This window comes from Ipomoea triloba, chromosome 1, assembly GCF_003576645.1.
Source record: "Ipomoea triloba cultivar NCNSP0323 chromosome 1, ASM357664v1".
Taxonomy (NCBI): domain Eukaryota; kingdom Viridiplantae; phylum Streptophyta; class Magnoliopsida; order Solanales; family Convolvulaceae; genus Ipomoea; species Ipomoea triloba.
Window position 1 is genome coordinate 20,277,867 of NC_044916.1, and position 16,214 is coordinate 20,294,080.

At 37.6% G+C, this 16,214-nt stretch overlaps 2 protein-coding genes across 2 annotated transcripts; both read right to left on the reverse strand.

The window, feature by feature from the left end:
* Positions 1-3,393: 3,393 nt before the first annotated feature.
* Positions 3,394-3,927, reverse strand: LOC116010177. Its single transcript, XM_031249461.1, has one exon. The coding sequence runs from the start codon at positions 3,925-3,927 to the stop codon at positions 3,394-3,396; it is 534 nt and encodes a 177-aa protein (XP_031105321.1).
* A 4,238-nt stretch (positions 3,928-8,165) lies between these two features.
* LOC116020847 lies at positions 8,166-15,122 on the reverse strand. Its single transcript, XM_031261403.1, has 6 exons — positions 14,988-15,122; positions 14,755-14,873; positions 10,157-10,413; positions 9,605-9,692; positions 8,562-8,628; positions 8,166-8,475 (listed from the first exon to the last, which is right to left on the reverse strand). The coding sequence occupies exons 2-6, from the start codon at positions 14,757-14,759 to the stop codon at positions 8,422-8,424; spliced, it is 471 nt and encodes a 156-aa protein (XP_031117263.1). The 5' UTR covers positions 14,760-14,873; positions 14,988-15,122; the 3' UTR covers positions 8,166-8,421.
* Positions 15,123-16,214: the final 1,092 nt, after the last annotated feature.

The window sequence follows — 16,214 nt, forward strand, 5'->3', positions numbered from 1 at the left end:
TGTTTAGCAATATATTGTTGAGTATGTAAATGAATATCAAATGACCCTGTCAAGAGGGAAAATGTTATGAGACGTTATGGAATTGTGCTCATAATCTATGCAAGTTGCTATTTATAACTGTTGCAGGTAGAATCTTGCAGATGAGTAAGGTATAGGGTTTCTATGTAACAATTTTTACAAAACCTTTATTTAGTTTGAATAACCCATGGATATCCTTACTTAGCCGTTGTGCTAACTACACTTCACTGTGTTCTTATCAGATGCCGTCTAGTGTCAGTTCTTGCAGCCCGGTGAACTCCGAAAGTTCACCGGAGTATGTGTGTCAGGGCATGGATTATGATGATTACATACAGATGATGGAGGGAGAAGACCCATACGCACCTGGTTATGCTCCCGAGGCTCCCACCAACCCAGATACTCCTATGGCTCCGTCGGCTCCTTTTGTCTCTTGCCCGGTTATGGACGAGGTCCAGGCTGCTTACGGCTTTTACCCCATAGAGCCGTTAGATGGTAGCGATCCCCTGGAGTTCATTGTGCACTACCCCTACCCTTGGGACCCTAGCCCTCGGGATGTTTGGGAGGAGTGGTCGATGGTCATAACCACTTCTCGGTTTTTGGACCATATTACCTGGTATGAGGGGGAGTGGCACCTGGTCTGGGGAGAGTTCACTGGCCCCGTGTACCGCAGGCTTGACTAGACGTTGGATCTTTGGGAGTCTTTGGGAAATTTTTGGTGTACATATATTTTTTTGTAGCCTCGGTGATGGCTAGGTATGACCAGTTGCGTCTAGGTGGAACCTTGTTGGTATTTTGGCCCGTGGGTCAATCTTATGTATGTATTTTTGCAACATTATATACTTTGCTTAATGAAGCTTCACCAGTTGCTATGTATGAAAGTGTTAAGTACCTGTTGAGTGATTATTGTGATAAGAATAGTTCCTTTAGCCTGTGCACCTAGAGTGAGGTTTATCGCGGAATGATAGAACTCTCTCTCTAGGTGTGGCGGTAATGCCTCGGATGTACGGGAAGGTAGGTCCGGGGTGTTACACCAATTCCTTTCTTGCAAGCTTGTTGATGGCTTTGAAGTTGAGATGATTGAGTTTGTGATGCCATTCCCAGCTTATGTCTCTCTTGCTTTTGGCTATCAGGCAAGTATTCGGTTTCACTGTTTCCCATGTGACTACATACATATTCTTTCTCCGTTTGGCTGTCAGTACAACTTCATGACTTGTTTCTGAGATAACTTGGCATTGATCTCTTGAGAATTCAACTTTATATCCTTTGTCGCAAAACTGACTTGTGCTCAGAAGATTAAACTTTAATCCTTCGACATAAGAGACTTCTTGAATAACTAAGCCATTTTTCAAAACATCTTCGGTGCCCATGGTTCGTCCACTAGAGTTTCCACCGAAGACTACTTTAGGACCATTCTTTGCTTTAAAGTTGCTCAATTCTGATTTATCACCTGTCATGTGTCTTGAGCATCCACTGTCCACGTACCAGATGGTCCTGTTTCCCTGCATTCAAAGATTAGGTACTTTTAGGTACCCATACTTTCTTAGGTCCTTGACGGTTAGCGATGAGCTTGGGCATCCATGCATACCTAGAACTTGTGAGGTTCATCCTTGGTCCACGATACCCATTAAACGCACGATAATCATAAGGAATAGCATAATAAGCTTGAGGTGACTTTGGTGAATAAACCTTTTGAAGAGGAGGTGTTTGTTTATTCGAGTTTATCCTAGTGTATGAGGTCTGCTTATGTCTATGTGTGAGCAAAAATTTTGCCCTTGTCATTGGTTCATAGTCCATGAACCAGTCCTCATCACTTGGATATAGTCTACCATCTCCGCCCTTATGCTTGCTAGGAAACTTTTTGAAATTCTTGACACTATTCGGGTAAGAGTTCGGTCTTCCCTGAGGTCTACCTTTGCGTTGCCTCTGTGAATAGTGTTGCCTCTTATTGCCTTGGAATTTCCCTTTGTATTGGTTATTCCCATGTGGTTGACCATTTGCAACGAAACCATGATGATTTTGCTTGCGAGGTCTGTACCGAGGAGTCTGATGACTTCTCGGGTTACCATGTAGGGAATTTCCTCTCGTAGGTTCCACAATTCGTGTTTCAGCCGAATCATTAGATTGGCTCGTTGATTGTGGTTCTGTTCCATTTTCAGCGTTAATCACTGGCTCAAGATTTTCGGTTTGTCCTTGGACAAAAACATAACTTAAACCTCCACTGGTAAAAGGGTCAGTTGGTCGTGTTAGGAGAACATGTTGATGAGAGCTGGAGTTGTAACCAAGTCCGGTTCTACTCCCGGATGGTCTTTGATCATCTACCATTCGATCCATTAATCTGGATGAATTTGTAAATGTCGCAATTACCGCACGCAAGTTTTGCTCTCTATCATCCTTTGCTTTACACTCTTCCTTAAGAAGATGAACTTGCTTCTCAAGCTGGCTTATAGATTCAAGCATCTCAACACTTTTGGACCTTAAGTCCTCGAGATCTTGTCTTTCTGCCAATAGCATAGCATTCTCTTCTTTAAGTTTGAAGTGTGAATCTTCAATATCATTAAAACTCTTCATCATTCTTTCGAATGCTTCCCTAGGGTTTTCATGATATATGGATTCGGAACTATAATTGGATGAGTGGTTTTGTGAAGTTACCTCTTCTTCATCTGCCATGAGGCATAGCTCTTCACCCGAATCCTCTTGACTGAAAAGACATAGCAGCCCCTTCTCGTCTTCCGAACTGTCACTCTCTGAGCTGGAGCTAGACGTGCATGACTCATCGTTCTTTTCTCCTGACTTCTCTTCTACAGCTAGAGCCTTTCTTCGCCTGTCATTCTTCTGATTCTTGTTTGGCTGCTCATCAGCATCATTGGATGTACTCTTCGGGTTATTGTAGTTTCCCGAATTCTTCTTGTAGTTGTGCTCGTCCTGATGCTTTTTGACAATGGGATAAGGACATTCAGCCTTGAAGTGTCCTGGTTTTCGGCAGTTGTAGCATAGCATCTGTACTTCATCTTTCTCATGTGTTCTGGATCCACTTGCTTTGTCATTGCTTCGGTACTTCGTTCTTCTTGTCTTGTCCGAGTTATCATAGGATTGATTCTTTCGCATGAACCTTTTGAATTTTCTCATAAACAAAGCAAACTGATCATCAGTAAACAAATCAGATGAGGGATTAGGATTCGACCTTGCTATTGATGATGAAGGTTGTTGATTCGCGACTAAGGCTATGTTCCTTGTCTCGGGTTCTTCATCATTCAATGCTTCCTTCTCGAATTCATAAGCTTTCAGATCACTGAATATTTGGGTAGTGCTCGTTGTTTTGAGATCTCGATGATCACGCATAGCTACCACCTTCATTTCCCAGCTCTTGGGTAGTCCTCAGAGAATTTTCAAGTTTATCTCCTTTTGTGAGAGCTTTTTCTCATCAAGGTCATTGATATCCATTAGCAATTTCATAAAACGAGCTTTCATGTCGATTATAGATTCTTCTGGACCAAGTTTGAAATCTTCAAACTTCTTCATGGCGATCGTTAACTTGTTATCCTTCTCTTGCTCGTCTCCATCACCTATTTGCATAAGTACATCCCAGATTTCCTTAGCTGACTTGCATTTTCTCACTCTTGGAAATAGCGATTCATCCAGAGATTTGTAAAGTATATCCATAGCGATGTTGTCAAGATTTACACGAGTTCTTTCTTCGGTGGTCAGCAAGGATTTATCCTTCGGTATCATCTCTGGTGAAGTTGGATCAGTAGGTATTCGGTTGGGGTTTACTTGAAGGATCTTGATAGGTCCATCAATAATCACGTCCCACATCTCGTCATGGATACCTGACAGATGAGCCTGCATGCGAACCTTCCAGTCGTCAAATTTGTCTAAGTTAAACATGAGAAAATGCCTATTATGTTCCATTTTAGACATAGTGCAAAGTGTGAAAAGAGTTTGATGATTTTTCAAAGAGGATCACCAGGCAGTATACTAATAAGCACCAAGAATATCCCATTTTAAGGGTCATTTAAGGACTAGAATTGTATGGTTTATTACCCATTTCATAAGGATTTCATGCATTTAGACTCAGATGTGACCAAAACCGCTAACAAGAGCATGAAAGATGTTTTTAAGGTATTCTACAGCCAAAAGGAGGACTTAAAGCCGAAACTGAGCAGAAAATGAAGAAGTCATGAAGCAGGAGCCTCCCACGCAGCCTCACACGCGTGTGGAGGGGCGTGGAAACATTCCAGTAGCTCCCCACGCCCTCCACCACGCATGTGGAAGATCGCGGAAAAAGATTCTTCAGGGTTCGACGCGTCGAGACCCCTGAATCAGCCCTAAAATGTACTGCGGGAAAAATGTCCATCTTGCCCCTATTTTGTTCCCCCTTATATAAGGCTCATTATTTCAGACCTTTGAGGCAAGTAGGAAAGTAGGTAGAGGAGGAGGCACCCAATAATTCTAGATCTTAGTTTTCTTTCTTCCCCTTTGGGGAGGAAGACAAACACTCCTCCTTAGATTAGTTTAGCTTAGTGTAGAAGATGAAGATCATGTAGATTCAAAGCTTTCCTTAAGTAAAACTCTTCTTTATTTATAAAGTTTGCTCTTTTACTTTCTTGCTTTGTTTCTTGCTTTGTTATTAATGTTTATCATGTTAGAGTAGAGTAGTTTGGTGTGTGTGCCCTTGTTAATCTATGGATTGATGCTTATATTTTATCTTATGATCTTGAGTATTGTGGGAGTATGATTGATGTTTGTATGGATGATGTTGTTCAATCTTTACTTCGATTTCCGGCCGGGATAGTTAGTGAACCGAGTGGAAGTGAGAAAGTGCGCGATAGCGGCCTCTCACGAGCCCAACTCATCTATATCTCCGCTCTTAGTCCGAAAGGACGAGATCCGAGAGGAGTGGTAAGCAAGGTGTTCGATAAAATGCCTCAACCGAATGAGGATTGAGAGTTTGAGTGTGACGCCACTCAATACTAATACCGTGACTCCCTAGATCAATCCCGAAACCCAATTCCAAGCTACCTACGATAATCAATCCTTTGGCTTAACTTTGGCATGCACCCCTTTCCTTTTACCTTTTGTATTTTCTATCCCTTTTTACTTTCAAACCACCATGAACAAAACCTCCACCTTTGATTCTTGTAACTCTAACCTTTCAACTTCCTAAATGCCACACATATTCGGTTCGCATTCGCCATCCTTGAGAGACACGACACTCGGGGAGTCTTGACTCTTCGTTTTAACACCCTTCACATCCACTCACCCCATACACACAACATCATATACACAGAGTGTTCACCGTTCAAGGTAACGAGCTCTGATACCACTTGTTGGTCCCGGTGATGACGGTGTGAGTCTAGAAGGGGGGGGGGTTGAATAGACTCAGAAGGGGTTTTTGAAAACTTTTTCAAAAGAGTTATATCGCAGCGGAAAGATTATATCAAATTTTGGTTTTACTTTGCACTTAGGATTTTCTCATAAAAGGTATTACGTTTGAGTGGGATATGCAATGCAATACGTAAATGAAATAAAAGAGAGAGAGAGAGATTTTTATAGTGGTTCGGCTGTTAACTAAGCCTACTCCACTCTTCTTCACAACTCGTGAAGGTTTGCACTATATTCCCCTTAATAGTACAAACTCCGTTACAACGTGCTCTTTTGATCACTCAGCCCGGCAGCCACGTTGATGTAGGTTTTTCAACTTCTCCCAAGTTTACTCCGCCTCTTTCTACTTCACTTGTAGAGATGGTTGAAAGGTTGTGATGTTTCTCCAACTTGAAATTCTTGTGATTAGTTTCCTTGATGAGATTTTTAATCACACAAGAACTTCTTTTAGCTAAATATCACTTGTATGCTTTTGAATATTTTATCACACTGAGAGCAGTTTACTTGCTAGACAATATTTCGTTTTTTCAACATTGTCAAAGTGAGATGGGACAAGGGTATTTATAGGTGGAATTTCAGATCCGTTGGAGGGAATGTGAAATTCAAACCTATTGTCTAGTGTGTAATATCCAATGGGTAAGGTTTTGTCCTTTTTCAGAATGTCAGTACTTTCTAGCCGTTNTAATGTTTATCATGTTAGAGTAGAGTAGTTTGGTGTGTGTGCCCTTGTTAATCTATGGATTGATGCTTATATTTTATCTTATGATCTTGAGTATTGTGGGAGTATGATTGATGTTTGTATGGATGATGTTGTTCAATCTTTACTTCGATTTCCGGCCGGGATAGTTAGTGAACCGAGTGGAAGTGAGAAAGTGCGCGATAGCGGCCTCTCACGAGCCCAACTCATCTATATCTCCGCTCTTAGTCCGAAAGGACGAGATCCGAGAGGAGTGGTAAGCAAGGTGTTCGATAAAATGCCTCAACCGAATGAGGATTGAGAGTTTGAGTGTGACGCCACTCAATACTAATACCGTGACTCCCTAGATCAATCCCGAAACCCAATTCCAAGCTACCTACGATAATCAATCCTTTGGCTTAACTTTGGCATGCACCCCTTTCCTTTTACCTTTTGTATTTTCTATCCCTTTTTACTTTCAAACCACCATGAACAAAACCTCCACCTTTGATTCTTGTAACTCTAACCTTTCAACTTCCTAAATGCCACACATATTCGGTTCGCATTCGCCATCCTTGAGAGACACGACACTCGGGGAGTCTTGACTCTTCGTTTTAACACCCTTCACATCCACTCACCCCATACACACAACATCATATACACAGAGTGTTCACCGTTCAAGGTAACGAGCTCTGATACCACTTGTTGGTCCCGGTGATGACGGTGTGAGTCTAGAAGGGGGGGGGGTTGAATAGACTCAGAAGGGGTTTTTGAAAACTTTTTCAAAAGAGTTATATCGCAGCGGAAAGATTATATCAAATTTTGGTTTTACTTTGCACTTAGGATTTTCTCATAAAAGGTATTACGTTTGAGTGGGATATGCAATGCAATACGTAAATGAAATAAAAGAGAGAGAGAGAGATTTTTATAGTGGTTCGGCTGTTAACTAAGCCTACTCCACTCTTCTTCACAACTCGTGAAGGTTTGCACTATATTCCCCTTAATAGTACAAACTCCGTTACAACGTGCTCTTTTGATCACTCAGCCCGGCAGCCACGTTGATGTAGGTTTTTCAACTTCTCCCAAGTTTACTCCGCCTCTTTCTACTTCACTTGTAGAGATGGTTGAAAGGTTGTGATGTTTCTCCAACTTGAAATTCTTGTGATTAGTTTCCTTGATGAGATTTTTAATCACACAAGAACTTCTTTTAGCTAAATATCACTTGTATGCTTTTGAATATTTTATCACACTGAGAGCAGTTTACTTGCTAGACAATATTTCGTTTTTTCAACATTGTCAAAGTGAGATGGGACAAGGGTATTTATAGGTGGAATTTCAGATCCGTTGGAGGGAATGTGAAATTCAAACCTATTGTCTAGTGTGTAATATCCAATGGGTAAGGTTTTGTCCTTTTTCAGAATGTCAGTACTTTCTAGCCGTTNAGCTTGGCCCTTCCATTCTTCGGCCTTAATCTTCAGTCTTCTGTCTTCGCTTCTCTTCAACTTTTCGGTCTTCACTTCTTCGGTTCTCTTCAACTCTTCGGTCTTCTGATCTTTAAAGCTTTGGTTTGAATGAAAAGCTAATAACATAATTCGGTTAACACCTAGAACCGAGACATTACACCGAGAACCCTATTCTAAAAGACAGAAAGAAAAGTTGGGGGTCTCCTCGGGTAGTTGGTATCATCAAAATCAACAGCTCGAGGTTCCTAACATTAACGGAGTAGTTTCTTCATGCAATATGTTATAGTTCAAAGTAAAATTGCATATTTGAATTACAAAGAAAATAAAATCAAGGCAGAAAATACTATTTGATATCACATTTCACCACATGGTCAACTCAGATCCTAGAAATCTATTGACACCCACATTATGTTGTTTGTCAAATTCAATTCTACAACATTTCAGATTTTTGTCAGTTCTCCATACAGCATTTCTAGAAACAGACAGAGTAACCTAGTTTACTGGAAAGGCTAGAGTGAACAACATTTTATATCAAGACTTTTAAGTATCCAATACGTATTTAAATATCCAAAGAACATAAAAACCATTCCACTTAAGTAATCCTTGAAGGACCAATGATACTAGGATTCTGCAAAAAAAAATATTGGTTTCTTGAATTCCCATATTCACCTTGAAGGACCACACATCAAATATAAAGATTAAAGGAAACAAAGAGTTCATAGCTAGCCTGCTGTCCTTGATTACATACAGTTCCTGGGACCACCATAAACTCAAATTCTGCGAAACAGAACGGAATTAAAGCTCTCTTTGTCTAATAAGAATTTTACAAAGTTACAAGCATGAATCTGTCATTGAAAGTATTTAGCGCGTAAATATAGCAGTTCAATCATACAGCCCCTCCTGTTCCCACACATCAACGAGAAAATCTACCATTTCCTGCCAATTGAAGCATCAGACAGCCTGATCAGTGCCAATCAAAGAGGTGATAAATAGTAAAGTGTTGGAATGCAGATATGACTCACCGATAGAGGTATTGGCCTAGGGAATCGCTTGTTTGTTCCGAGCAAGTTCTCATAGGTTGCCTCGAAACTGCAATGCACAATGGTTGGGGCGCTATTATCAAAAGATATTGTGAAATCTATTGTGCAAGTAAATGATTGGGCAGGTGCGCTTGAGTAAGAATTATTGTTTAAATAAGCAAAATGTGTTGTACAATCCACATTCGATAATGCAAACAAATGGCTGGGATAAGATCTGCCAATTAAGAGAGTTGATGAGCAGATATCATATGAACATAGTCTGCATAATAGTAGTCAACTCCAAGTTGTTTATAGATTATTAGCTGAAATAAACTAGTAAGTACCGTGTATAATCCATGATCTTTGTCAAACATGTAAAAAGTTATATTATTTGATCTATATTCCCAACAACTGGATTAATAATCCTTACCAAACACCACCATAATGCAAGCGGATCCTATCCAGACCCTTACTCTCCATACTCTGCCATGTCATAAAAACCAATCTACACCTACAAGAAACTAAAAGGAGAATGGAATTGTGGCGTTTAAGGCTTAGTTCCTAGTGAGTAAAATATTTGACCCATAAAGTCTAATTCTCCACATGACGTGCTTCATATATCCCACCCCGTCACCGCTCTCTTGGTCTTTGTTGACCTTTCCAATAGCCATGGGACAGTATCACCATCTCCATCAATTTTCCATCATTTCCACAACTACATATATGATGTAACATAAGGAACCCTTCATCATATAGCCAATTAGCCATACCACTTAACTATTGGAAATCTGATGACCAGTGTGCTGTGGTGTGTTTTAGGGTATCGGGGTCGTTGAGAGATGGGTGTTTTTTGGCAGAGTCAAGGACAAGGATGAGCAAATGGACAGAAGATAAACAGCATTAATTTTTGTTTCATATATTGTTCATGAGCTGTTAGATTATTTTTTATGAAACTGCAAGTTCCACTCTCCGACCATTATATTCCTTTGAGAAAGAAAAGAAATTATATCAGTGTTCAATGAAGAAAAAAACAAAAAACTACTAACCTTAATTTGGGCCTTTCAACAGGTACACGATTCTGAGATTCCCTAATCCCAATCCACTGCTGCCTTATTTGATTCCAAACAATAAAACCTGATCCAACACAATTATTAGTTCAATCATGAACTTCAAAACCCAACAGAGCAAGAACCTCTGTCTGTCCCCCTCAAAAATAAACAATAAATAACTGTTATATAAAATCTTTGACATGTAGCTTGTGAACATCAGTAAAATTTGATAGTGAACCCCAAAAAGCAGAAGATAAGTGGTTGGACATTTCATTGAAGAAACTTGGATCCTCAGTTTGTCAAAATTCAAGAATGGCCTTGAGTTCAATTATACACTTCAGCTTCAAGAACCAATAAGATAAAATTTGCTCAAATGCAATCCAATAAAACAGATACTATTACTTGTACTTGGAAAATGCTCAAATGTGATTGAGCCAAAAAATCACCGCTTCACATTAACTTGCTAAAATGTTTTAAAAGAGTTATTCAGCCAATAAGTGCTTCCCAATATTTTATATCAAAAGGAAATTGAAATAAAATTGCACTTGCCATTATTTACAAATTCTGAATGGTTGTTTGTGGTGCCAGTGCGACAGATAGGATCAAAGGCGTGGTTTGAGGTGCTAATTGATGAGGCACTTCTATGGGATGGAAATGCACTATTATCCATCTCACAGGCACTACTGCTCCAAAAGTCTTCTCTCAAACTCTTTTTCCTCACTTGCTGACCTTGAATTTTCAGGCCTTTGGATCGATCTTGCACTGATATTACAGTCGGTGGTTTTGTACAACATCCAAAACAGCCTCTGCTTGGTTGCATATCAGGTTAATAGCAATAGAAATGATTAGTAGAGACAAAAGTTCTCATCATAGCATACAAATATACAATCAAACATAATATATTAAATAAATAAAACACACTATTTGAATGACTTCAATTTCTAACAGGGGAGAAGAAGTCCATGTCCATCACATGATGGACCTATGCTATTACTTATCCAGAATATTTGTGATGGTAGATCATAAAATAATTAATAATTTAACTATTAATTACACTCCCTTTGTCCCATTTTGTATGCCCCACTATTCATTGGCCAAACCAATTCTACCTTTTCCGCTTATTTTCTATAACAATTTCTAATAATTTTCAAATTTGATTTTTTGTGTTTATTAGAACTTTTAATCTGGTTTTAAAAAATATAAATTTTATTCACTTGACCAAAATTAAATATTACAAAAAATAAATTTATAAATAGCTAAAATCAAGTCTAATTATTTATGCCATGCATCCATTTTGGAAGGGAAGGAGTAACATATTGTACTTCTAAGACAAACTCATACATCTTATCTGAGCCAACCAAGAAAGGGGTGCAGCTCACCACTAAGCTATAAGACCAACTTGAAGCTACAGAAATTGGGACCACTCCTACCATTAATCCCAGTGTACTACTATAATTATTTCATTTGTTGTGCTTTGCACCTAGCAATACTGAGAATTTGCTTGACACCATACTAGTGGACTTTCTTCATTTCTTACTAAACCAAATTAAATAAATGAATAAATAAATAAATAAATTCGAAGCACCTTTTCAAAAAGGTGCTAGTCAAATCTTGTTTGAAAGCTCTAAGAGGTTTTCTCCTAGCAAGGAAGAACTAAATTAGAAAGATTCCCTAGCTGTAGCAGTTGAACCAAGTGAGGTGTTGGAGGTGCATAAATAGGATATTAAGGACTAACAATGTGTTATGGGCTCAGACTGAGAATGTGTCACGGGTCGTCGGACAATAGAAGCTGAATGTTTGGAGGAAGAAGTTTCTCTTCTAGGACCTATCTTGGTAGCAGTAAACAAAAAAAAAAAAAAAAAAAAAAAAAAAACAGAGGATGGAGTATAACACTTTGAACTTTCAAAGAAAATAAGGATTTTATGAGTTCCTTTTCTCCCTTAGAACTTTCTGCTATAAAATTCTGCTTCCCTCTCCATTACTGCATTCAAAACAAAAATAACTTATTCCAAAATCAATGTGAAGCAGCAACTTGGTCTTCTTTGGCAATTCTTTAGGATCCTACTGGCTTTCTTCTGTGGTAAGACCTCCCCCAAAATGCATCAGAATGATAACTTTTCAGAATGTAATGCAGGAAACTAATGAGTAGAGGGTGATGATCTGTAATTGTTCATTACACTAAGCTTAGGGTAAAGAAAGAAAGAAAGAAGTGTGGAAATTTTTGAGAACTTATCCACAAGTAAAGAAGGATGAAAATGATCTTTTGGAACATTCTTATGTCAAAGCAAAGTAGTGGAAAATGGCATGATTCAAGGACTAAGACGACCTTCGAAAAGGAGGCAAAGAAGTAGAAATGTTGAAAAGAATACGAACCACTCTTGGAGTTGATTACAGCTATGTACACTTCGTGCTCAATCTAACAGTCTTGGATGCTCCATCAATCCCAAAGAGATTGTCTATATTTCCTTTTTAGTAATTTAGTATGGTTCAAAATGTTATTCAATTTCCTCAAATAAACACTACACATAATTCTACTTTTCTACATTACCCTTCTAATAAAAGTTAAAAAGTCAAAAACTTAAAGTTATCTATTTTTTAAGGGAAAAAAGGGAAAGATATGTACTTAACTACTTTTCCCCTCACTTTTCTTTAAATGATCTGTTTGGCAAGGAGAGAGTAACTCTTTTGATGAGTTGTCTAAAGTTACTTGGTGTTGGTGCATTGGAACCTACACAACAGATTGTTTGCTTAATTACCAAGCAATCCTCGGTTTTCACTCTCCTAACAATCTAGAGACTTTCACTCCTCCAGCTCCAATTAGATTATCATTCTTGACTTATTATAAAAATAAGTCAGCATACAAATGAAAGATGATCAATTATCTACCCAAGAGATGGAGAGTCTCTCAACATACTAGAAAAGATTTTTAAAAATCAAATTGGACCAAGAAAAATTGCAATGATAGTACTATAGTAGGATTGGGTATCCCTGCCCTCTGAACTAGACAAGAAGGTCTCCCCTCATCTAGCTCTCTGTAGTAGAATCTCCACTCATTGCTTCTCCTAACATCTAACATTCACCACATCATGGGGGTTTAGAAGAAGGCTCATTCAGAAAGGTTGCAATACCAATTACCATACCTTTTGACATTACTCTAGTAGTCACTACAGTAGACCCTCTGCCTACTCTTGCTTAAATCATTACTCTTGCTACAGAGCTCTAGCAATTAAACTCTGTAAAACCACTACCATGTATCAGGTCTGATACAGCACAGTACTACACAAGACAACATAATGAAAAGAATAGACGGCAAAGGGTGCCTGCAACACCCAAAAGCAATGGCTCATTTGAAGCATTTCTCCATAAGAACCTTATGGCAAGCCAAAATCACTCCTACTAGCTGCCCAAGAAAAGTATTTATGTAGAATCTGATTTGCCAATGATGAGAACATGTTTAAAGATCAATTCATTTCATTCTCAATCAAACAAACAAGAATAATGGTTCCATGTTTTCTGATCACAAGAAATGACGCTAAATGTTTATAAATTACTGAGTTAGCTTTCAAGTTCTAGTCCTCAAATGAAAAATAAAGTGAAGGGATAATTTCAGTATTTCACCTAGATCCCTCCCCTGTCCACCACATTTACCATAAAAATTATAAAAATAAAATAAAAAATTAATGTGAACTTCTGTTTCCTTATGGTTTGCTTAAAGGCTTCCATTTGACAACTATTACATCATTTAGGTAGTATCCTGTACTTTCTTCTTAATAGATATAGTGCAATACTCTGCTCTGTCGTCAGTAGTTTTAATTGCTTGAGGCTTCACAGCAAAGGTTAGTTAAAGGAAAACCCTTGTTAGCTCTTTAGAGCTTAGTAGAAGCACTTATCAAAAAGTTCAAAATGTAAATTGTTTTTCTAAACTGGACCTAATTGAGGTTGTCCAGCCATCTTTATAACCTTGCTCATACCTCTCAAAACATGCCTCCAACAGAATCATTAAGTAAAACAACTATTGTACATTGCTAAAAGTGAATCTCTGGATGCTAAACCTAAAAAGGATCAATTCCTTGTAGAATATGACACTCAGGCATCAAAATCCTCTACATAGCAAAGAAATCATGAAAGAAAAAGCCTATATAGAAAATGGCAGTGTTTCCATTATATATGACATTCTTGCTTAGCCTAGAAGCAAACTCCAAGATTCCAAGAAAGCAGACAAAAAAGCAATAATCCTCATTCCTCAATTAAATTACAGGAAAAAAAAAAACCGAAGAAAATGATTCCAAAAATATATTAATTTATTCATTAACCTATATTGATGTTGCAATTTCTCTAATTCCTGTTAAAGATTTCATTTTTCATTGCCGGGTCAAATATCTACTATACTAATAAGAGCCAAAGAGAGTTAGGCCTAAAATGGGTAGAAAAAATGGCGGTCAAATTATTTAATCAAATGGATGGTTCAGATGAATTATTTAATCAAATAGATGGTTAAGATAATTCAGATTAATATTATTAATAGAGATTACCTAATTTAACCTTACTTTTATGATTATCCGTTAAGTTTTCCGTTAAATATTCTCTTCTCCGTTAATATTCCGTTAACTTTTAACTTACCCATTAGTTTCTATAAGAAAGGTCTTATGTTCGAACCTCATCTCAATCAAATTTGACATAATTAAGTTTCTCACTCTATTTTACTCTTATTAAATTAAATAAATTAGTAGCTACAACAAAAAATGATACATATGTATTTCTTTAATTTAGAATTATGTGTCTACAATACCTTTATTTGAACAAATTATTCATTATCAAAAAATTAAATTAAATAAGAGAAATAATTTCATTAGTTATACTGTCTTTATTTTATCTCATTCAAAGATTCTTTATTATATTTAAACTTCTCCTATACAATCTTGCATGGATATACTTTCAAATATTTATTTAAATATTAACATTGGGCATTAACCCATTCGCGCAATGCGCGTATAAAACTAGACATTGGGCATTAACCAATCCGCGCAATGGGCGTATAAAACTAGTGAATTAGATAAATTTCAAATAGCGATTGAAGAAAAATATAACCTTTCCTACTCAAAGAAGCTCAAATGTGTACAAAACAGAGATAGCATCGAAATACTGACCCCATACAATTAAGTTAAGCGGGAAAACCAAGAGGCCACAGATCTACACCGTTGCATTTATCAACAATGAAAATTCGAATTCATCAAGGCATTGATTTCAATCTCTGCATCTCTACAGCCTGCAGATTGGAATAAAAAGTAAGAAAATTTCCAAAATTAAGGAATTTTTTTATTATTTTGAACTGTTATGAGATCAATGCGATTATAGAATACACAACAGAAATTTTCCTCACTTTTTGAGTGGGTTTCTTTTGTTGGCAGGATGAGACTGGCTTTCGATTAGCGAAAGAGAGAAAGGTAATTCCTTAGCTTTGGGATTTGCAGAAAGAAAGTCGAAAATGGAGTCGAGGGAGAATCAGTGAAGAAAGAGAAGTGGGGGATTGTCTGCGGCCGTATTGGCCACTGTGCCAGTGCAACTTGTTCGATGAAAGTACTCAGTTACCCTTGGAGGCTCCTCTGGGAATTTAGATGAGGAGTCAATTTCTAGGGCTAATATTGTCCTTTGATGTCTCTGTTTTAGTGTTTTCTTTTTGCCTCTGACCTGTCCTTTGTTTTAATATTCTCTCTTCGTTTGGGAATAATGGCAAATTATTTTTTAATTGATTTGATCAAATTTAATTGAATGAATTAATTATGTTAAAATATGTGTTTAATAAATAGCGGGTTGTTTTAGTTTATTAACACTACCTTGTGGTCAAGTGACATAAAGTGACTCTTTGAAATGAAAAGTGGTTTGAACTTCAGGGACAGTATTGACTCTTGTGTTTCAATAGGTAATAATTTTCTCTAACAATTAACTGTAATTAATTTTTAAATAGCAAAATTATTCCTAAAAGTTTTTCTCACACGGCCAACTCCTCTTCCTTAAGCTTCATCCTCATTGTTGTCTTCATTTTCATGTTCTTCTTTATCATGATTTCTTGAAAATTGATTCAATCGGCACAAATAATCTAAAACAATTATTTATTTAATTTACAAATATTTATCTATATGATATTAATTAGTGAAAAGTGTCATTTTTCTATCTTAGATTTATTATGTAATTTATTTTTCTTGCATTGTCATGGAAGTTGGAGAGAGCGCTACCAACCTCTAATTCTTGCACTCACTCTAATTTGAAGTCTTTAACCAATACCTTGACGCCATTGATTTTATCACCATTACCAAAATTCGTTTTGTGACAACAATGCTACACTTGAATTCTGAATCTTTTGATTCTCACTATTGCTTGTTCTGCTGGAAGTTGCATTGTGGTTATGATGCTACATTACATATGTCGTTTGCTGCCTTATTGGATTTAAAATAGTGAAATCTAATTTCTCTAAAAGTTCTTACTTACGGGGGCTGTTGGTAAGGAGTAATGGTCTCAAAGGGTTTTGACTAGGGATGTCAATCGGGCCAACCCTATCGGATTCGGGCTAGTCCTGTCGGGTTGTCGGGCTTATTGGATTCGGGTTGCC

Excerpts from the sequence above, each read along its gene's own strand:
- LOC116010177 (XM_031249461.1), bottom strand. The coding sequence starts at position 3,927 with ATGGAACATAATAGGCATTTTCTCATGTTTAACTTAGACAAATTTGAC.
- LOC116020847 (XM_031261403.1), bottom strand. Across the intron at positions 9,693-10,156 it reads TTCAGAATTTGTAAATAATG|GTTTTATTGTTTGGAATCAA; the intron begins GCAAGTGCAATT and ends GTGTTGGATCAG. Across the intron at positions 8,476-8,561 it reads CTAGGCCAATACCTCTATCG|GAAATGGTAGATTTTCTCGT; the intron begins GTGAGTCATATC and ends TTCAATTGGCAG.